The sequence below is a fragment of the Aotus nancymaae genome, unplaced genomic scaffold (assembly GCF_030222135.1).
Source record: "Aotus nancymaae isolate 86718 unplaced genomic scaffold, 86718_ANA_hifiasm-v0.15.2.pri h1tg000032l_0, whole genome shotgun sequence".
NCBI classification, from domain to species: Eukaryota; Metazoa; Chordata; class Mammalia; order Primates; family Aotidae; genus Aotus; species Aotus nancymaae.
In genome coordinates, this window is record NW_026988445.1 from 1,315,042 (window position 1) to 1,336,409 (window position 21,368).

At 38.8% G+C, this 21,368-nt stretch overlaps 1 protein-coding gene across 2 annotated transcripts in view; it reads right to left on the reverse strand.

The window, feature by feature from the left end:
- The window catches only part of NSL1 (NSL1 component of MIS12 kinetochore complex), a 40,708-nt gene that overhangs the window by 11,765 nt on the left and 7,575 nt on the right, over positions 1-21,368 (reverse strand). For both annotated transcript variants that reach the window (XM_012459617.2, XM_012459618.3), the window contains exon 4: positions 20,520-20,574. In XM_012459617.2, coding sequence (XP_012315040.2) covers positions 20,520-20,574 — 55 coding nt within the window. The remainder of the gene's footprint in view (positions 1-20,519; positions 20,575-21,368) is intronic.

A 21,368-nucleotide genomic window follows, 5' to 3' on the forward strand; every position in this document is an offset into this window, starting at 1 on the left:
CAACTAAAAATGATCACGAAATATATGAATATATTGTTTGTAAATGCATGAAAAAGGCATTTTCCAACAATATCTGCTTAGGAAATTTCAAAATATATAAACTTTTCATTCCCTCACTCAAGACTATTATAAATGAATTTTTTCACATTTTGCAACTAGTAAGAGCATACAATACTCCTGATATACAAGTATCTGACTTACGAATGTCTCACATGCAGATGGCTGGTCCATGCCATGCAGGAGATGGGAGGGGCTTTCTCCAGGACCATTCCTTCTCTCTAGAACCTCACAATACCACTACTTACCCCTCTCACCACCAACGATGGTGTTAAAGGATCCAAACTATTCCATATAAAGTCCTACTTAAATGTCACATAGTGGAACTAATATGCATCTGAAATACGATTTTCCTAATTTTTTCATCATAAATGTGTAGTATTTCAGCTATATTATAGATTAAGGTTTCACAGGCCTGTAAAGGGTTGCCTAGAAACATATTGATTTACTTAGGTATACATTTTTTTCCAGTGGGAAATGTATTTCAAATTCCAAAACTCAGACTTGTATGAATTTTTAAAACATAACTATTGTGAGTGGCTACCTGTAAATACTGTGACAGCGGCTTAAGCAAGACAGCACTATTAGGAAAGAAGAGGAACTGCCTCTGAGTCCTCGGCTTGTAGGGTCAGCAAAAGAACTGAAGTATCATTAAGTTTACCACACAGAAACTTAAAATAGCTCCTTGCCATTGCTACATCTTTAGTGAAGGACAGGGAAAAAAGGGAATCTCTTCAATTAATTTCAAAGAACTTTAAAAAAAGACAATATGAAAGCAATTATTCATTACAATAGGATTATCAAAGGTTGTAACTATCAAATGAGATCACATCTTATTGGCAGACAGCTGATCAGTAGATTGCTATAAAGACAGTTTTAAAAAGAGTTTGCTCTTAAAAATGTGGAAGTTAGGCGCCCTTGAGAACACTGCCTTTGCTAGTCACTTGCTTTCTAAAACATAGGGAAATGAAAAAGTGGAAATGAAAGATTGAGCAATCAACCTAGTTTTGCTTTCAGGTCACAATATTGACTAAACTAGGAAACATGAACTTCCAAAAGCCTGCCCAAATTCAGAAATTCAGCAAAAAAAAAAAGCACTAACTGAGTACTTCCTTTCTATTTCCTATGTATTTTATGAATATAAACAAGCAAATATGCACAGCATCGGATGTGTGGCTTCTATTGGTTTCTAAAGAGGTAACTAAGCCATCAGAACCAAGAATTGGAAAGCAGCATCCCTGGTGAAAATGAAACCAAAAACTCAGCAGTGATTTATGATTTTCTGAAAGATAACCCTTTGCTACAATTTATAGAGATGTGTTGAACCTGCTTGCTCAGTAGACAAAATCCTCCGCAGCACACCCTCCCACCTGCACCTCACCACCTCCTTCAGTACCATGTTGCACCTCTCTTAAGGCACACTTTCAAACTCCTGACCCTAGCTCATATTATCTGGCCTCAGCCAAGATTTTGACATTACCTTGCAATGCTCCTTCCCTCTATTATTCACTCCACGCTAGCCTCTGTGGTCTTCTGTTCCGTGAATACTCAAGCTCATTCTTGATTTAAGAACTTTATTCTAGCTCTTCCCTCTGCTTGGAGAGCTCCTTTTCTTGATCATCATCAGATAAATTCCTTCCTGTTACTACCTCAGAAAAATGTTTCCCCATCACCTAAACACATCACCCTCAACTGCTGATGTAACTTATTTATTTTTGTATTTGTTAATTACTTTTCTTCTCCCACTAGAATATAAACTCTACAGAGTAAGAACTTTGTGTTGCTCACTAGTATTAAATCTTCCACATTGAGAACAGTTCTGTCATACAGTAGACATTCAATATATAAAACTGAATGGAAAGACGAGTAACAGTCACTCACAATGTATTTATTGAGCATGCTGCTATATGATGGCTACATATAATGCTAATATAATATTTAAAAACTCATGGAGCTTTCAGTTTTGTGAGACAGCATAAACAAGGAAATAAACACAAATACTTATAAACTGTAACAAGTGCTATTAAAGAAATAAACAGGTGTCATGATAAACAACTGGGGAGAGTATTTTAAAGAGGATGGTAAGGAAAGATCTCTCTGAGGAGGTAACATTTAAATGAGAAAGGAAAACTGGGAAGATCTCAAACTTGGGTGAGGGGGAATGCATGTGTGAAACTGAGGCACTTTCAAAGAACTGAAAAACCCACAGCAAAAAGGAAAGTGCCTGAAATAAATCTGGAGAGGTAGGCAGGGGCCAGACCACCTAAGGGAATGCTAAGAAGTCTAGAGTTTAGAATTTCAAGCAGAGGACTGAAAACTAATTTGCATTTTTACTAGACTTCTTAGTCAAGTTGGTTTCAGAAGTTCATAAAACTCCCTTCCTTTGTCCAAAAGCATCACTGAATACAGAAAATTAAAATGACATATCCTAAAGCATATATAAAATAAACATTTCAATGAACCAGAAAAAAGGAAAAGAGAAAAGGCTGCAAGTCAGGCTAAAGCTGCAGACCTGCTGGTAGGCAGAAGCAGCCAGGAATTTGTTTCCTACAAGATAAATGGTGTTCAAAGTATTCCAGAGGAACAGGAAACGAAGTCAGCTTCACTGTCTGAGGCCTAGGGCTGAGACAGAGTTTTCTCACCCTGAAAAGGAGGCTGAAAAAACTGCCACTAACCAGCCCAGTGCGTTGGCTCACATCTGTAATCCCAGCACTTAAGGAGGCTGAGGTGGGTGGATCACCTGAGGTCAGGAGTTTGAGACAAGCCTGGCCAACATGGTGAAACCCCATCTCTACTAAAAATACAAAAATTAGCCGGGCTTGGTGGTGGGCACCTGTAATCCCAACTACTTGGAAGGCTGAGGCAGGACAATCACTTGAACCCAGGAGGCGGAGGTTGCAGTGAGTCAAGATTGCACCATTGCACTCCAGCCTGGGCAACAAGAGTGAAATTCCGTCTCAAACAAAAAAACAAAAACAAAACTGCCCCTAACCAGGAAGTGAAGCTTACTTAAAGCTACGCCAGAAATCATGGGAAGCAGATAATGCCCCTAAGCCTAGGCCTGGACCAATCTCCAGTGTCATACTGGGATAGAGGCCCTCTGCTGCCAGTGTTAAGATATGATTCTAACATGGGATTGTTTGGGGCCAGAGGGAAGGCAACCAAAACTACTAGACAGAGAGAGTGAAAGCAGTGGTAGAAAGACATGCACATGAAAAATTCTAGTCAAGAAGCACTTACAAATCAAAAGTCTAGAATACATGAAGAAATTAAAACCATGAAGGACAGCCAATATAAACAATGTCAGGGAGAGGAATTTACTATAGATGAAATTAAAATAGAGCAATCTGAAAATGACTTTAAAATGTTAAACAACTCCAATAGCTAAAGTAAATTGTAAGACATTACAAAAGAAAAATAGGTTCTAAGGCTGGGCATAGTGGCTCACGCCTGTAATCCAAGCACTTTGGAGGCCAAGGCAGGCGGATGACCTGAGGTCGGGAGTTCAAGACCAGCCTGACCAACATGGTAAAACCCCATCTTAAAAAAAAAAAAAAAAAAAAAAAAGTCGGGCGCAGTGGCTCACGCCTGTAATCCAAGCACTTTGGAGGCCAAGGCAGGCGGATCACCTGAGGTCAGGAGTTCAAGACCAGCCTGGCCATCATGGTGAAACCCCATCTTTGTAAAAATAAATAAATAAACAAAATAAAAAGAAAAGAAAAAAGAAAAATAGGTTAAAATAAAAACAAAAATAATACAAAAATAGAAGAAATGAGAAAGAAGCAAAGTTGAAGGATTAGGTTAAAGATTTCCTAAAATATGGGAGTCCTCAGATAAAAGTATATATGGAGATGTTAATGGAAGATGGGAGAAAAGAGAAATCTAGCAAAACCAAACAATTTCCCACAAAAAAACAAATATATATATATAAAATCTCATTTAAATAAAATTGCCTCTGTGTGTATAAATAAGCTCAAAAAAAATTACCAATAAAAACCGTGGAGTTCAACTATATATTACATTGTTGAGTGAAAAAAAGAAAAACAATGACAGAATAAAACGCATTGTATAATATTTATATAAACAACTAAAAAAAACCCTGTGTCTACCTATGTGCATACAAATGCATTGATAAAAATCTAAATTTAGATGGAAGACGTGTGGGATCTGACAGGCTTCGGAGGAAAGGTTATGGTTTATTTCATAGAAATATAAATATGTTCATATATATCTATATATAATTATTAAAAATTTTACATTAAGCTTGTAATTACTAAAAGCACAAGAAATGCAATTTAAAAGATAACCACAATTTAAAACAATAAGGTTAGATCTACGGCAGTTGAACTGGAGGTTGTCTACCATAAACTTAAGCTAGGAAACTGCAGATAATTTGAATACATGAATAAACTTTCTGTAAATTATGCCCTCGAAATGTCCAGCGCATATTTATTTCTATAAAAATTATATGAACACAGAAAAAAGGATAAATGAATTCATACCAGGTTAATGTTGGCTATCTAAAGGGGTGGCAGGAAGAGAGAGAGGAAACCAAAAACACAAAGTAAAAATACAATGCTATCCTTGTTGGGTTTTTTTGAGACAGGGTCTCACTTTGTCACTCAGGCTGGAGTGTAGTGGTGGGACTACAGCTCATTGCAGCCTTGACCTCCTGGGCTCAATTGATTCTCCCACTGCAGCTTCCGGAGTAGCTGGGACTACAGGCATGCACGACCATGCTCGGCTAGCCAATTTTTGTATTTTTTGTAGAGTTAGGGTTTCACCATGTTGCTCAAGCTGGTCTCAAACTCCTGTGCTCAAGTGATCAGCCTCCCAAAAGTGCTGTGATTACAGGTGTGAGCCACTGTGTCCAGCCAACTTTGGTTTGGGAGAATATATGATATAATACCTTTTATATAAAAGTATGTATTGTTTGCATAAATATAAATATTTATTGAGTGTACCATGTCAGAGAATAATCTTAAGAGTTAGGGGCCAGGCACAGTGGCTCATGCCTGTAATCCCAGCACTTTGGGAGGCCAAGGTGGGTGGCTCACCTAAGGTCAGGAGTTCAAAACCAGCCTGGCCAACATGGCAAAACCCCATCTCTACTAAATATACAAAAGTTAGCCAGATGTGATGGTGGGTGCCTGTAATCCCAGCTACTCAGGAGGCTGAGGCAGGAGAATCGCTTGAACCTGGGAGGTGGAGGGAGCCAAGATCACACAACTGCATTCCAGCCTGGGCGACAGAGCAAGACTCCGTCTCAAAAAAAGAAAAAAAAAGAGTTAGGGAAAACTGGGCACCTCAAAGTTCTTGCTCACAGGGAGCTTACAATACTCGGGGGAAAGAAGAGGAAAATAAACAGAAATTATATAGTATCTTTTTCAGTGGCAGAGAAAAACAAACCAGGTGAAGGGGGATACAGTATGACCCAGGGGTCATAAGGGAATCTGACACAGGCTGTGAGGTGTATCAGATTAAGAGACACTTTGAACAGAGAGCTGAACGAAGTGTGTCAGGCAGGTAGTTTCAGTTAGCAACACTGTTTCAAATAAAGCAAGTTGCAAGTATGAAAGTCACAGGGGGCCAGTGTGGTCTTTGTTATGTACTGAAATAGCAAGAACGCTAGTGTTAGTGGAGCACAGTAAGTGAAGGTGAGATGGTAAGTGAACACTGTCAGAGATGAGATCAGAGAAGCAGCCAGGGACCATATCATTGAGAGCCTCTTAGACCAAGGGAATTATAATGGGGAGCCACTGGAGGGCTTTCAACAGGGAGTGACATAATCTGATTATGCTTTAAAAGTAATTGTTTGGATGCTGTGTGAAAAGTAGAACTGGATGGAAGGAGATCGAGGTGTTAGTCTGTTTTATTACCATGAAGAAATACGTAAGAGTGGGTAATTTATAAAGAAAAGAGGTTTAACTGGCTCACCATTCAGCAGGCTGTACAAGCACAGCACCAACATTTGCTTAGCTTCCGGTAGGGCCTCAGGGAGCTTTCAATCATGATAGAAGGCAAAGGGGGAGCGCGCACATCACACGGCGAGAGAGGAAGCAGGAATGGTGGCGGGGGTGGTGCCACAATCTTTAAAACAACCAGATCTCAGGTGAACTCAGAGGGAGAACTCACTCATTACCACAAGGAGTGCACCAAGCCACGGATGAGGGATCTGCCCCCGTGACCCAGACACCTTCCAATAGGCCGATCTACAACACTGGAGGTCACATTTCAACCATGAGATCTGGAGGGAACAAAACATTCAAACCACATTAATCAGTGAGAAAGCTATTACAGTGGTCCTGCTAAGAGAATATGGTGATAGGAGAGACAGATTTGGTAAGCAGCAGGATTTGAAATGTTTTCAAGGTAAAGGCAGCAGTATATTATCATAATACTGGTCAGTGGTCATAAACATGATAATATAATAGTGTTTATCTCTGGGTGTATCATTTCATGTGATTTAAACTTGTTTCTTATGCTTCTAACATTTTTTGGAATGTGCATGTATTGCTTATATAAGCAAGAAAAAGCAATAACATTATTTTCAGTGTGAAACAAATCAGAAAATGCGCACATCAGACACCATACTAGATAATATACTCCAAACACCATACTAGAAAATAAACATCTAGCTATACTGTGGTAAAACTTCAGAGCAATAAGAATATAGAGAAAATCTGCAAAGTCAGAAGAGAAAGAGCAATATCTATAAAGGAATGGGAATTAGACTCTCAGGAGACTTCTCATCAACAGTGAATGTCAAGTATCCAGATGAGAAAGAAAGAAGTAAAAGATCTGTTTGCAGATGACATGATCTTTTATACATAATATCCTATAAAACATCCACTAAACAACTATTAGAACTAATAAGTGAATTCAACATGGTTGTAAGATACAAGATCAATATACAAAAATTAATTTTGTCTCTACACAGTAGCAAAGAGGAAACCAAAAATAAAATTTAAAAACAATTCCATTTACAAGGGCATCAAAACTACTTAGGAATACATTTCACAAAAGAAGTGCTAAAAGCTGGAAAACACTATTGAAAGAAATCAATTTCCAAAACACCTGGAAAGCCATCCATTATTCAGGGATCAGAAAACTTAACATTAAGATAACAATACTCCCAAAGTGATCTACAATTTCAACACAATTGCTACCAAAATCCCACCTGATTTCTTTGTAGAAATTGACAAACTGATCCTAAAATTCATATGGAATTTGCATGTAAGGGATCAGAAAAGCCAAAACAACCTTGAAAAAGAACAAAGTTGGAAGACTCACACTTTCTGATTTCAAAATTTCTTACAAAGCTATAATAATCAAGACAGCATAGTAGTGGGCTAAGGACAGATGTAGATCAATGAAACAGAATTGAGAGTCCAGAAATAAATCTACATATTATAGTCAACTGATTTCTGACAAAGATTCTAACATCATTCAAGCATTTTCAACAAATGGTGCTAAAACAACTGGATATATATACACACAAAAGAATGAAAGTGGACTCCTATCTCACACCATATACGAAAACTGATCAAGATGGATCAATACCTAAATATAAAAATTCTTAGGAGAAAGGCAAGCATAAATCTTTAGACCTTTATATTAGACAATAGTTCTAAAATATGACACTGAAAGCACAAGCAACCAACGAAAAAGAAATAAGTACATTGGATTTTGTCAAATTTTAAATTTCTGTTTTTCAAAGAACACCATCAAGAAAGTGAGAATGGAGAGGGGGCTTCAAGATGGCTGACTAGAGGCACCTGACACCTGCCTCCTCCACAAAGAAGGACTAAACAGTGAGTAGATAATCATAAGTCAAAGACAGCAGCCAAGAAAAAACAGTGGAATTTAGCAAAGCAGTGACAGGGAACAACGGAGGCATGGAAAGAAAAAGAAGCAGGGAAAAAGTAAATGAGAGATCCCTGGGGTTCCACGTTTCTCCTGCAGGATCCTGCAATAGTAGCCACAGGAGAGCCCCTAGGCCCTTACAGGCCCTGAGACTAGTACAAGAAACTGTCTGGAGTTCTTACAACATTAATTCCAGAGAGATAGCACTGGGTCCCTCACATACCCATAAGACCCAAGCAGCTGCAGCATAGCCCCATTTTGACAATTCAACCCCCACCAGACTATCTCCTTCCCTAGGGCACAACAGTCCCTATATCTTCACATCCCTGGAGCCCTGCTGACATCCCCACAGCATCCACCTGGAGGGCTGCAGTGGTACAACACTGGCTGAACCCAATATACAGCCAGGTCCCCAGTACTCTAGCCTACACAGTGTCCTACACCCCAAGGAACTGGCAATGCAGTGTACCAGGGAGGACCACCCCAAGGAACAGGCAATACAGTGCCCCTAGGACAGAGGGAGCTGAAGCACACACTCCCCAGAGCCTGAGAGCCACTTCCCTGGGCCCACCCTGCAGCAAGGCCACTACACACTGGCATGTGCCTTTAGTGTGCCTAGGGACTGGCCCACCCGGATGCTGTCCTGGGATCCTGATAATCACCCTTCCCTATCTGTCGTGGTGGGTGTGTGAGCACACTATCAAGACAACAGACCAGCTCATCTACCATCAGCGCCCAATCATACTTTTTCCAGGGCCTGGTGATTGACATGCCCTGCCAGGTGCTTCTGGGGCACACACACACACCATCAGGGAGCTTAGCAGCAGGTCCAGTCTGTGGGCCACTGCTGCTTGAGCACACTAACCAAGGTCCAATCGATAGCCCTGCCCTGCCCATCACAACTTTAGGCACACCGTCAGGAGGCTAAAGACAGGCCCACCCTGCTCTGCACCACTCCACCCAACCAGTGTCTGAGATCGCCATCTAGGGGCCCAGGAATAGACTGATTCTGTCTGTTCCTGTAGGCAGGTACACACACTCAACCATCAAGGGGCCTGATAACAGGACCAGCCAACACACTGAGGGTGCCTGAGCATACCATCTGGGGTCCTGAGGATCACCCCACTGGCCACTACTGCTGGCATTCACACACTCCTCCCCAGGGCCAGGGGATGGGCCTGACTAGCTTGTTATTATCATGACCATCACCACCAGGAGCCCCCTAAATGCACTGTGTGGGGACTGGCCAGCCCAGTCCATTGCCACCACCACTGCCACCTGTGCTTGCTGGCTGGGGGCCTGAGGGTCGACCCGCCACTGCTACTGCCATCACCAACACCACACATACTGCCCAGGGACTCATGAAACCACCTGTCTGCCCAGCCCATTGCTGTCACTGCTAGTACTTGAGCAAGCCATCTGGAGGCCCAAGAATTGGTCTGCCTGGACCCAATAACACTAGTATCTGTGTACACTGCCAAGGGAACCAAAAATGGACATACTTGCCATGCCATCACCACCAGGGGGCCCAAGAACAGGCCTGCCTGGAGTCCCCATACCAAATAAAGACCTATTATACCCTCCAATACCAACCACAGCCTAAGCCACTGAGAAACTCACAAACATCACTGACACTGATTACACTCAAAGAAATCGTACAGGGACTATACTATTGCACACACCCAGAATCGAAGCTAAAGCATCCTACCCAATCAACATTACAGATACATCTACAGGCAAAGTTCCTATGAAAGCCAATCCAAAAACACAAAGACATAAGAAACACAAAAAAGCATGGAAACATGACACTTCCAAAACAACTATAATTCTCCAGCAAGAGATTCCAGTGAAAAAGAAATCTACAGGACAGGCACTGTGGCTCACCCCTGTAATCCTAGCATTTTGGGAGGCTAACCTGGGTGCATCACTTGAGCCCAGGAGTTTGAAACCAGTTTGGGCAACATGGTGAAACCTCCTCTCTACAAAAATCACAAAGAAATTATTAAGCAGGAGGATTGCTTGCACTCAGGAGTTTGGGACCAGCCTTAGCAATATGGAAAAACCTTGCCTTTACAAAAAAACACAAAAATAGCTGGACTTGATGGCAGATGCCTTTTTCTCAGCTACTTGAAAGGTTGAAGTGAAAGAATCGCTTGAGCTCAGGAAGGCTGCAGTGAGCTGTGATCATGCCACTGAACTCCAGACTGGGACCCTATCGCAAACAAAACAAAACACAAAGAAACACATGAAATGCCTGAAAAATAATTCAAAATAATGATATTAAAGAAGCTCAGTGAGAATGAAGAGAACACAAACACAAGGAAATACGAAAAAACAATTCATGACCTAAATGAAAAACTCAACAAAGAGATATCATTTAAAAAAATCAAACAGAAATCCTGTATCTGAAGAGTTCAATGAAAAAAATAAAATATATAATTGAGAGCTTCAAAAATACACTAGATCAGCGGTGTCCAATCTTTTGGCTTCCCTAGGCCACATTGGAAGAATTGTCTTGGGCCACACATAAAATACACTAACACTAATGGCAGCTGATGGGCTTAAAAAAAAAAAAAAAATCATGTTTTAAGAAAGTTTACAGCTGGGCGCAGTGGCTCATGCCTGTAATACCAGCACTTTGGGATGGTGAAGTGGGTGGATCACCTGAGGTCAGAAGTCCAAGACTAGCCTGGCCAACATGGTGAAACCACTTCTCTACTAAAAATACAAAAATTAGCTGGCCATGGTGGTGCATGCCTATAATCCTACCTACTCAGGAGGCTGAGGCAGGAGAATCAATTGAACCTGGGAGGTGGAGGTTGCAGTGAGCTGAGATTGTTCCACTGCACTCCAGCCTGGGTAACAGTCTCACTCTGTCTCAAAAGAAAAAAAAAGTTTACAAATTTGTGTTGGGCCACATTTAAGCTGTCTTGGGCTGCATGCAGCCCTCGGGTCACAGGTTAGACAAGCTTGGGCTCAATTGATTGATTGATTGATTTACCTACCAAGATAATAGATAGAAGGCAGTGTTAGCATGCCTCTCCTTCCACTTAGAACGACAGAATAGTAGCTAGAGATTCACATTGTGAATTTTCTTTTTTCTAAGAACCACCACAGGAAGACAGAAAGAATCCACAAACCCTCTGAAAGAAGCAGCAGGCTGGAGCCTATTGCACGAGACAGGTGAAAAACTAAGTTCCCAGAGTGTAAGCAGGGGGATGAGCCTGTCTCAGAGCACACATCCGCACTGGTGACTTGAAAATCCAGACCACAGGAGAAGGCCTTAACCCCACCTAGAGCTGAAATTGATTTAGTCTACGTGAAATATAAAAGTAAAGGCAGTAGAGCGAAGTGCACTGTAGGCATTCTCAGTCTCTAGTGTGAACTGAGGGAAGCCATTCCTGACTATTGTCTCATAGGGGCCCTCGGGAAAGCAGTCAATGAGTTCAGGGAGGGGTCATAAGGTGAAAGAAGTTCCCAGGTGAATTTTGTGATATAATCTTGAGTAGGGATGAGCTCTCTTGAACAGAACCCATGGGGTAACTGGAAAGCATATTACAGACATGAGCAGAGGAACTGGTGTCCGGCCTTATGGGCAGATGGGAGAGGGGTATGGTTATGGCCTTGGGCAGGTCTGAGTTCTGTGAGCAGACTACCTGGATCTAATTCCAGTGAGCAAAGCACTGAGGGAGCAAGACCAGCCACGCCAACTGTGAAAGGGCTGGGTGAGGCTCACTGTTTCCCACTACTCTTCACTCCCTTTGGGAACTCTTCTATGCAGCAGATGCAGTTAACTACCCTCTGGAACATTACCCCAGGAGCCTGAGGTTTTAAAGAAGTTCTAAAAGAAGTTCTAAATCTTGAAACAAAAGCTTGACATGCAGCTAAATAGAAACTCCTGAAAGCATAAATCTCACAGGGCCTAAACAACAGTGGAAAAAAAAAAGTATCTAGGTAACAACTAATATGGTAAATAGAACAGTACCTAACATTTCAATATTAACATTGAATGTAAATGGCCTAAATGTTCCACTTAAAAGATACGGAATGACAGAATGGATTAAAAAAGCACCAACCAAATATCTGCTGTCTTCAAGACACTCACCTAACATATAAGGACTCACAAAAATTTAAGGTAAAGGGGTGGAAAAAGATATTCCACACAAATGGAAACCAAAAGCAAGGAGGAGTAGTTATTCTTCTATCAGACAAAACAGACTTTAAAGCAACAACAGTAAGAAAGACAAAGAAGGACATTATACAATGATAAAAGGATTAGCCTAACAATCTTGCAAGAGATATACATATACAGATACAGGAGGCTCAAAATTCTACAAATAGATTGAATACTAAAAGGTCTTCACCAAGGCACATTATACTCAAACTATCAGAAGGCAAAGAAAGAGAATTCTAAAAACAGGAGAAAGGATTAAAGTCACATAGAAGGGAAGCTTCCTTCAGACTAACAGTGTATCTCTTGGCAGGATCATTACAGGCCAGGAAAGAATGCAATGATATATTTAAAGTGCTGAAAGAAAAAAACCCATCAGCCAAGAATATTATTCCCAGAAAAGCTATCCTTCAAAAATGAAGGAGAAATAAAGTCTTTCTCAGACAAACAAAAAAATTGAAGGAATTCATTACCACCAGACCAGCCCTTCAAAAAATGCTTAAGGAAGTTCTACATCTGGAAGCAAAAAGGACAGTATCTACATCTTGTGAAAACACATAAAAGTATAAAACTCACTACTAAAACAGAAATACAAATGAGAAAGAGAAAAAACTCAAATGTTACCACTATAGAAAACCACTAAACCACAATGATAAACAATGAGAGAAAGGAACAAAGGATATATAAAACAACCAGAAATCAACTAATAAAATGACAGCAATAAGCCCTCACATATCAATAACAATAACCTAGAATGTAAGCAGATTATCCACTTAAAAGACAAATAATAGCTGAATTGATAAAAAAGCATGGCCCAACTATATGCTGCCTACAAGAACCTCACTTCACCTATAAAAACACGTAGACTCAAGTGAAAGAATGGAAAAAGATATTCCACTCAAATGGAAACCAAAAGTGAGCGGGAGTAGCTACACTTATATCAGATCAAAGAGATTTTAAGTCAAAAACAGTAAAAAAGGACAAAGGAGGTCATTACATAATGATAAAGGGACCAATTCAGAAAGAGGATATTATAATTCTAAGTATATATATGTACCAAACACTAGAACACCAGATTAAAGCAAATACTATCAATCTAAAAGGCAGAGAGAGGTGCCAACACAATAGTAGTTGAGGACTTCAACAGCCCACTCTCAGCATAAAAGATTATCTAAACAGAAATGCAACAAAGAAACCCTGAATTTAAATTGCACTTTAGACCAAATGGACCTATCAGACATGGACACAACATTTCACACAACTGCTACAAAATATACATTCTTTTCATCAGCACATGAAACATTCTGACATACAGAGATAGGCTGTATGTTAGACCACAAAATGAGTTTCAACACATTTTAAAAATTCAAATTCCGGCTGGGCACGGGTGGATAACACCTGTAATCCCAGCACGTTGGGAGCTGAGGTGGGCAGATGACTTGAGGCCAGGAGTTCAAGACCAGCCTGGCCAACAGAGTAAAACCCCATCTCTACTTAAAATACAAAAATTAGCTGGGTGAGTAGTGGTGCACACCTGTAATCCTAGCTACTACTTGGGAGGCTGAGGCATGAGAACTGTTTGAACCCAGGAGGAGGAGGTTGCAGTGAACCCAGATTGCACATGTCACTGCACTCCAGTCTGGGTGACAGAGCAAGACTCCGCCTAAAAAAAAAAAAAAAAAAAAAAATCAAAATCATATCAAGTATCTTCTCAGGCCACAATTGAAAAAAATTACAAATCAATAACAAAAGGAACTATGGAAATTATACAAACACACAGAAATCAAACAACATGCTCCTGAACAATTGTGTCAATAAAGAAACTAAGAAGAAAATCAAAATATTTCTTAAGCCAGGCACAGTGGCTCATGTCTATAATCCTAGCACTTTGGGAGGCTGAGGCAGGCATATCGCTTGAGCTTAGGAGTTTGAGCTCAACATGGCAAAACCCCATCTCTACAAAATGTACAAAAATTGGCCAGGCGTGGTGGTGTGCACCTATAGTACCAGCTACTTGGGAGGCTGAGGTAGGAGGATGGCTTGAGCCCAGGAAACAGAGATTGCAGTAAGTCAAGGTCCTGCCACTGCACTCTAGCCTGGGCAATAGAGCCAGACCATGTCTAAAAAAAATAAAAATAAAAATAAATATTTCTAGAAACAAATGAAAATGAAAACACAACATACCAAAGCCTATGGGATATAGCAAAAGCAGTGCTAAGAGGTAAGTTTATAGCAATACATCTCTACTTTGAAAAAGTAGAAAGATTTCAAACAACCTAATGATGTATCTCAAGGAACTAGAAAAGCAAGAACAAAACTCAAAATTAGTAGAAGGAAAGAAATGATAAATACCAGAGCAGAATTAAACAAAACAGAGACTAAACAGCAACACAAAGGATAAAAACAAAAAAGTTGGTTTTTAGAAAAGACAAATGAAATTGATAAATGGTTAGCTAGACTAAACAAGATTGGAAACAAAAAATGGAGGCATTATAAATGATACCACAGAAATACAAAAGATCATTAGAGACTATTAAAATAGAACAACTATACACTGACAAACTGAAAAACCTAAATGAAATCAGTAAATTCCTGGACACATACAACCTACAATGATTGAACCAGGTGAAAAAAAAAAAAAAAAAAACAGAAAATCTGAATAGACCAATTACACATTACAAGATTGAATCAGTAATAAAAAGGCTCCGAAAAGAGAAAAGTCCAAGACCAGATGGCTTTCCTGCTAAATTCTACCAAACTTATAAAGAAGAACTATCATCAATTTTTTTCAAACTATTCCAAAAACTTCAAGAGGGAAGAATTGTTCCTAACTCATTCTATGAGGACAGCATTACCCCTAATACTAAAATCAGACAAGAACACCACGAAAAAGAAAACTACAGGCCAATATCCCTGATAAAGAGACATAAACATCCTCAACAAAATACTAGCAAACCAAATTCAACAACACATCAAAAGTCCCACTTGGTCATGATACACCATGATAAAGTGGGATTTATCTCAGAGATGTGAGAATGGCTCAACATGTGCAAACCACTGTGACAGATCACATCAACAGAATGAAGGACAAATACCATACTATCATCTCAGTAGATGCAGAAAAAGCATTTGATAAAATTCAACATTCTGTCATGATAAAAACTCTCAACAAATTAGGCATAGAAAGAAAGTACCTCAACATAATAAAAGCCATATATGAGAAACCTGCAGCTAACATAATGAATGGGGAAAAGCTAAAAGTTTTTCAAGAACTGGAACAAGACAAGGATGCCCACTTTCACCACTTCTATTCAACATAGTACTGGATGTCCTAGCCACAGCAATGAGGCAAAAGAAACAGAAGGCTTCCAAATTGTAAAAGAGGAAGTCAAACTGTCCATCTTTGCAGATAACATGTTCTTACATATAAAAAACCTAAAGACTCCACCAAAAAAAAAACAAAAAAAAAAAACCTTATATCTATCTGATAGACAAATTCAGTAAAGCTGTACCATTTCTATACATCGGTAATTAACCAGTTAAAAAAGAAATCAAGAAGTCAATCCCATTTACAATAGCTACAAAAAAATAATAATAAAATACCTGGAAATATATGTAACTAAGAAGCAAAAGGCCTCTATAAGGAGAACTACAGTACACTAATAAAAGTAATTGAAGAGGATATGATACGGTTTGGCTGTGTCCCCACCCATATTTGATCTTGAATTGTAGCTCCCATAATTCCTATGTGTTACAGGAGGGACCTGGTGGGAGATAACTGAATCATGGGAGTGATTCTCCCATATTGCTCTTGTGACAGTGAATAAAATCTCATGAGCTCTGATGGTTGTATAAGGGGAAACCCCTTTTGCTTGGCTCTCTGATTCTCTCCTGCCGCCACCACTTAAGAAGTGCCTTTTGCCTTTCGCCATGACTGTGAGGCCTTCTCAGCCACGTGGAACTGAGTCCATTCTTTTACTTTATAAATTATCCAGTCTCAGATATGTCTTTATCAGCAGCATGAAAACAAACTAATACAGGATACAAATAGAAAGACATCCTTTGAGCACAAATCAGAATTAGTATTATAAAATAACCATACTACCCAAAGCACTCTATGGATACAATGTAATTCCTACCAAAATACCAATGACATTCCTCACAGAAATAGAGAAAGCAATCCTAGGTGAGGCACAGTGTAACCCTAGCATTTTGGGAGGCTGAGGTGGGTGGATCATTTGAGGTCAGGACTAGCCCGGCCTACCTGAAACTCTTGTCTCTACCAAAAAATAAAAAATAAAAAAATAAAAAAAATAAGCTGGCTGTGGTAGTGTGCACCTATAATCCTAGCTACTTGGGAGGCTGAGGCACGAGAATCACTTGAACCCGGGAAGCAGAGGTTGCAGTGAGCTGGGATTGCACCACTGCACTTTAGCCTGGGTGACAGAGTGAGAACTTGTCTTAAAAAAAGAAAAGAAAAGAAAAGAAGGAAAGAAAAAGAAAAAGAAAAAGCAATCCTAAAATTAGTACAGAACCACTAAAAAAGAGCCCATAGGCAAAGCAATACTGAACCAAAATAATAAAGCTGGAGACATAATACTACCTGACTTGAAAATATACTACAAAACTACAGTAACCAAAATAATGTGATATTGATATTTAAAAAAACATGGACCAATGGAACACAATAGAGTCACGGAAATCTAGGTATTTATAGCCAACTGATTTTCAATAAATGTGCCAAGAACAAACATTGGGGAAAGGACACCCCCTTCAATAAATGGTACTGTGAAAACTGGATATCCATACGCATAAGAATGCAACTAGACTCCTATCTTTCATCATAGAAAAATCAGCTTAAGATGGATTAACGACTTAAACATGAACCCAAAACTATGAAACTACTACAGGGAAACAGGAAAAACACTCTAGGACATCTAGGCAAAGATTTTATGGCTAGGACCTCAAAACCACAGGGAACAAAAACACACAAATGGGATTACATTAAGCTAAAAAGCTTCTGCACAGCAAAAGAAACAATCAACAGAGTAATGAGACAACCTGCTGAATGGGAGAAAATATATGCAAACTATTCATCTGCTGAAGGATTAATAGCCAATATATACAAGAAACTCAAACAACTCAACAGCAAAGAAAAAAAATCCTGTTAAAAAGGTGGTAAAAGATCTGAATAGACATTTCTCAAAAGAAGACATGCAAATGGGCAAAAGATACATGAAAAGATGCTCAACATAACTAAGTATCAGGGAAATGCAAATCAAAACCACAATGAGTTATTGACTTACCCCTAAGATAGGACTACTATCAAAAGACAAAAAATAACAAATGCTGGTGAGAATGTGAAGAAAAGAGAACTTTTAGTCACTGTCAGAATGTAAATTAGTATAGCTACCATGGAAAACAATATGGAGGGTCCTCAAAAAACTAAAAATAGAATTACCATATGCTCCAGCAATTCCACCACTGGGTATTTATCCAAAAGAAACAAAATCAGTTTATCTAGGCAGTATCTGCATCCCCATTTTTATTACAGCACTATTCACAATAGCCTAGATATGGAACCAACCTAAGTGTCCATCAACGGATGAATGAAGTTGCAGATATGATCATTATGATACAATTTATATAAAAACTTAAATGCTATATACTGTTTATGGATACATATCTATAAAATAAGTATAAAAATATGAATAGCAAGGATTCACATAGCTTGAGGATCCTGGTTATACTTCTGAGGTAAGAGGTCGTGGAATGGGATAGTGGAAGACACAAAGTTTTGACTATATCTGAACATTTTAGTTCCTAAAAAGGTCTCAAACAAGTGTGACAAAATGTGATTAGCACTTAAATATGGGTGGTGGGAACAGAGATGTTCATTATGTTGTATTCTTTATTTTCTCTATGTTTGAAATATTCCAAAGAATAAAGTAAATCACTCTGCCCTATTTATGCAGAATGAAATAGAAGAGAGCATGAGTGAAACAAGAAGACCTTCTAAGAGAGCATTTGTAGAAATCCTGGCTAGAGTAATGGTAACCTAGAATAGAGATAACAATAGCAAGATGAAGAGAAGTCGATGAATGTGAGATGATACTAAGAACAATTTATGAGATGTATTGACGGACCGGGTATGAGGAGTTTGATGGAAGAAAGAATCAAGGTTAATTTCAGCTAAAGCAACATGTAGGTATAGATGTCACTTACTCAAATGGGGAAAACTGGGCAAGGAACCAGTTAGGGGGCATGAAAGAATCCTGTTTTATGTTCATATTTTATTTCTCCTACTCAGACATAAGCTCTTTATGGGGAGAATCTGTCTGCTGTATCTTTGTATCCTCCAAAGTTCAGAATGTAACTAAGTTGAATCAATGCTACACACACTGCCTAAATAGTTTTGAAAACCAGACAACCCTCTTTAAAAGTATCAGTTTTCAGAGAAATTTTATATCACTTAGTATTACAATAAAAGAAAAAAAAATTTCAAGAAGTTCCCACAAAAGTGTTCCCATGCAGCTGATTCAGATTTTTAAGGCCCATAGAAATTTATGCCTTCCTTTTTCTTCCTGAAACATTTTAATCAGTTTCATATGATTCTACCAGTTCAATAGATTATAAGGTATGCAATATTGGCCGGGCGTGGTGGCTCATGCCTGTAATACAAGCACTTTGGAGGCCAAGGCGGGCAGATCACCTGAGGTCGGAAGTTCAAGACCAGCCTGACCAACATGGTGAAACCCTGTCTTTAAATAATAATAATAATAATAATAATAATAATATAAGGTATATTACTATAAATGGGATGCAATTTATAATAGGGTTATTACACAGTATATCCTTATAAACTACTAGTTATGTATTGTTTTAGTTATATAGTTTATACAGCCCTTTACCTGGCTTAGCTATACTACAACCTTGATAAGTAGGCAGGACATTGTGTAACGTTCAGTGCAGAGCTGGAATTTACACCTAAAGCATCAGGCAGCAATTCTAGAATCTGTCATTTTAATAATAATGAAACTGATGCTCGAAGAAGTTAAGTGACTTGGCCAAAGATATAAGGTTAATAACCATAAGGTAATTTTGCTGTCCGTAAGGAATTGATGCTATCCTAAGCTTGTTAACATTATGAAAATACACAATGAAAAAACTCAAAATTTATCCAAAAGATAGATTCTGATTCTTCTGCTGACTTTTGAAGTCAGAATCATATGACACAGAAGATTCTTCCACTAATACTACATAATCAGAACAGTGAAAGTAAAATCATGTTTCAAAGGATCATTTAACTAAGTGTGTTTTCCCTAGGATAAAAGGTAACCAAGTTTCTTTACAGGGAAATTGATTGTATCTAAAAAGTAATACTTGAGTATATCATAATACCACAAGTTTCAGTTACCGTTTTTATGTTTTTCAAAACCAAAACAAGTATATGTCAACCTCTGCATATTGCCAACTACCCCTTTTTAGTGAACCATGAAAACTGATGAGTGTTAGGTCCTAGGTCAATTTTTAATGTCAAACACAGTAAGTGATGTGATTTTAATCAACTTCAGAGTAGCTTTGTGCTTATACATCCCCCTCTCAGTTTATCCCATTAGCTTAGACTATTTGGGAAATATGGGGGAACATATTAAAAAGTAGTTTGGAATTCAACAAAGTACTCAAAGCTTTACGTATAAATATCCCATACAAATAATTAGAGATTTAACTGTTTCACCCTAACAGTTCAGAAATGGCATTTTTGAGTGTCAAAGGCAAATTCCAAAGGACTCAGGAAAACTGTTACAATTTTTTAAATATGAGAATATAGTCATTTGAAAATATACATAATCCACATTTTTAGCAATGCTAGTTCTGTTGCTGGATTTACATAAATTTGTTTGTGTCAAGTTTATTTCTCTGTTGTACGGGATACATCTAAACAGAAACAAAACTGAGTTCAAAGGCATAATGAGTATACTTATCTCTTCTTAAATTCAGTATTATATTTTATTTGATTTTAGAAACAATGAGAAACCAATGATGGTTACTACACAGGGTGTGACACTGTGAGAGAATGCTTTAACAGTATAGCTTTGGCTGTAATGCAAAGAATGGGTAGTCCAACGACAGAGATAGGAGGAGGGTATTAGAAGTTAGAGATGGGTATGTGTTATAATAGTCTGGGTCAGGAAGAACTTTATAACAGTTCAGATTCCTAGGTCCCACTCCTGGAATTCTGAGTCAATGGGTATAAAGCTAGTCCTCATAATTCTAGGTGAAGAGTTAAACATGAATGACTGGTAGGAAGTTAAACCATCAAAGAGAGAATATCCTTTATGCTGACCCTTTTAGAAGAGTATGAGAAACTCATAAAAATTATAAGCAGATGCTTCATTTTTACCACAAATGGACAATGACTCACCTGGATCAGGGTCATATTTTAGGTCCAGTGGATGTACAACAGGGTGGTACTGCTTCTAAACATAACATAAATTAAAACAGATTTAATCACTTAATGCTTCATATAAACATCTCTTTCAGTTAATACGGCAGATATACTATAGAGTCAATAGTGCCATTCTTTTGAGGAAAAAAAATTAAATCCTACAGTCTGTAGGGAAGAGGAGGAGAGAAGGTAAGTCAAAGTAAGTCAATTCAGTCAAACTAAGTCTGAATTACGTCTTTTACAGTACTGCCACCTACTGCATACAATAAGAAGTGGCACCATAAAAAAAGTATAATCAGGAAAAGCCATCAAGCAAATTAAAAGCACAGACTGAATTTTATGTTTAAAGTGCAGGGTAGTCTCCAATTTTGAATGGACTATGTTTCAAAAGTTCAGTCAGGACAAGTGTTTGGAACTCAAAATGCATTATTTCCATGAAAACTCTGCTCTAAAAAGTGGCGAGGCTACATTACCACCACACTAAGCCTATATATCCTGTGACACACTGAAATTATAGTAGCAGAATTGCTGGCACATAATCTACAATTCAGGCAAAAAGAGGAAAATATTCTTCCTTATTCTTGCCCAAAGCCAGCAGAAGCCAAAAATGTTAAAAGAAAGCAAGCAAGAAAAAAAAGTCTGGTCTTTAGCCAGCTATAGTGGCTCACACCTGTAATCCCAGCACTTTGGGATGCCCAGGCAGGAGAACAGCTTAAGCCCAGAGGTCTGAGACCAGTCTGGGCAACAAGGAAGGAAGAAGGGAGGAAAGGTACAGGGCAGGGCAGCACAGGAAAAAACTTTTAAAAGGTCTTTGGTATCCTCACC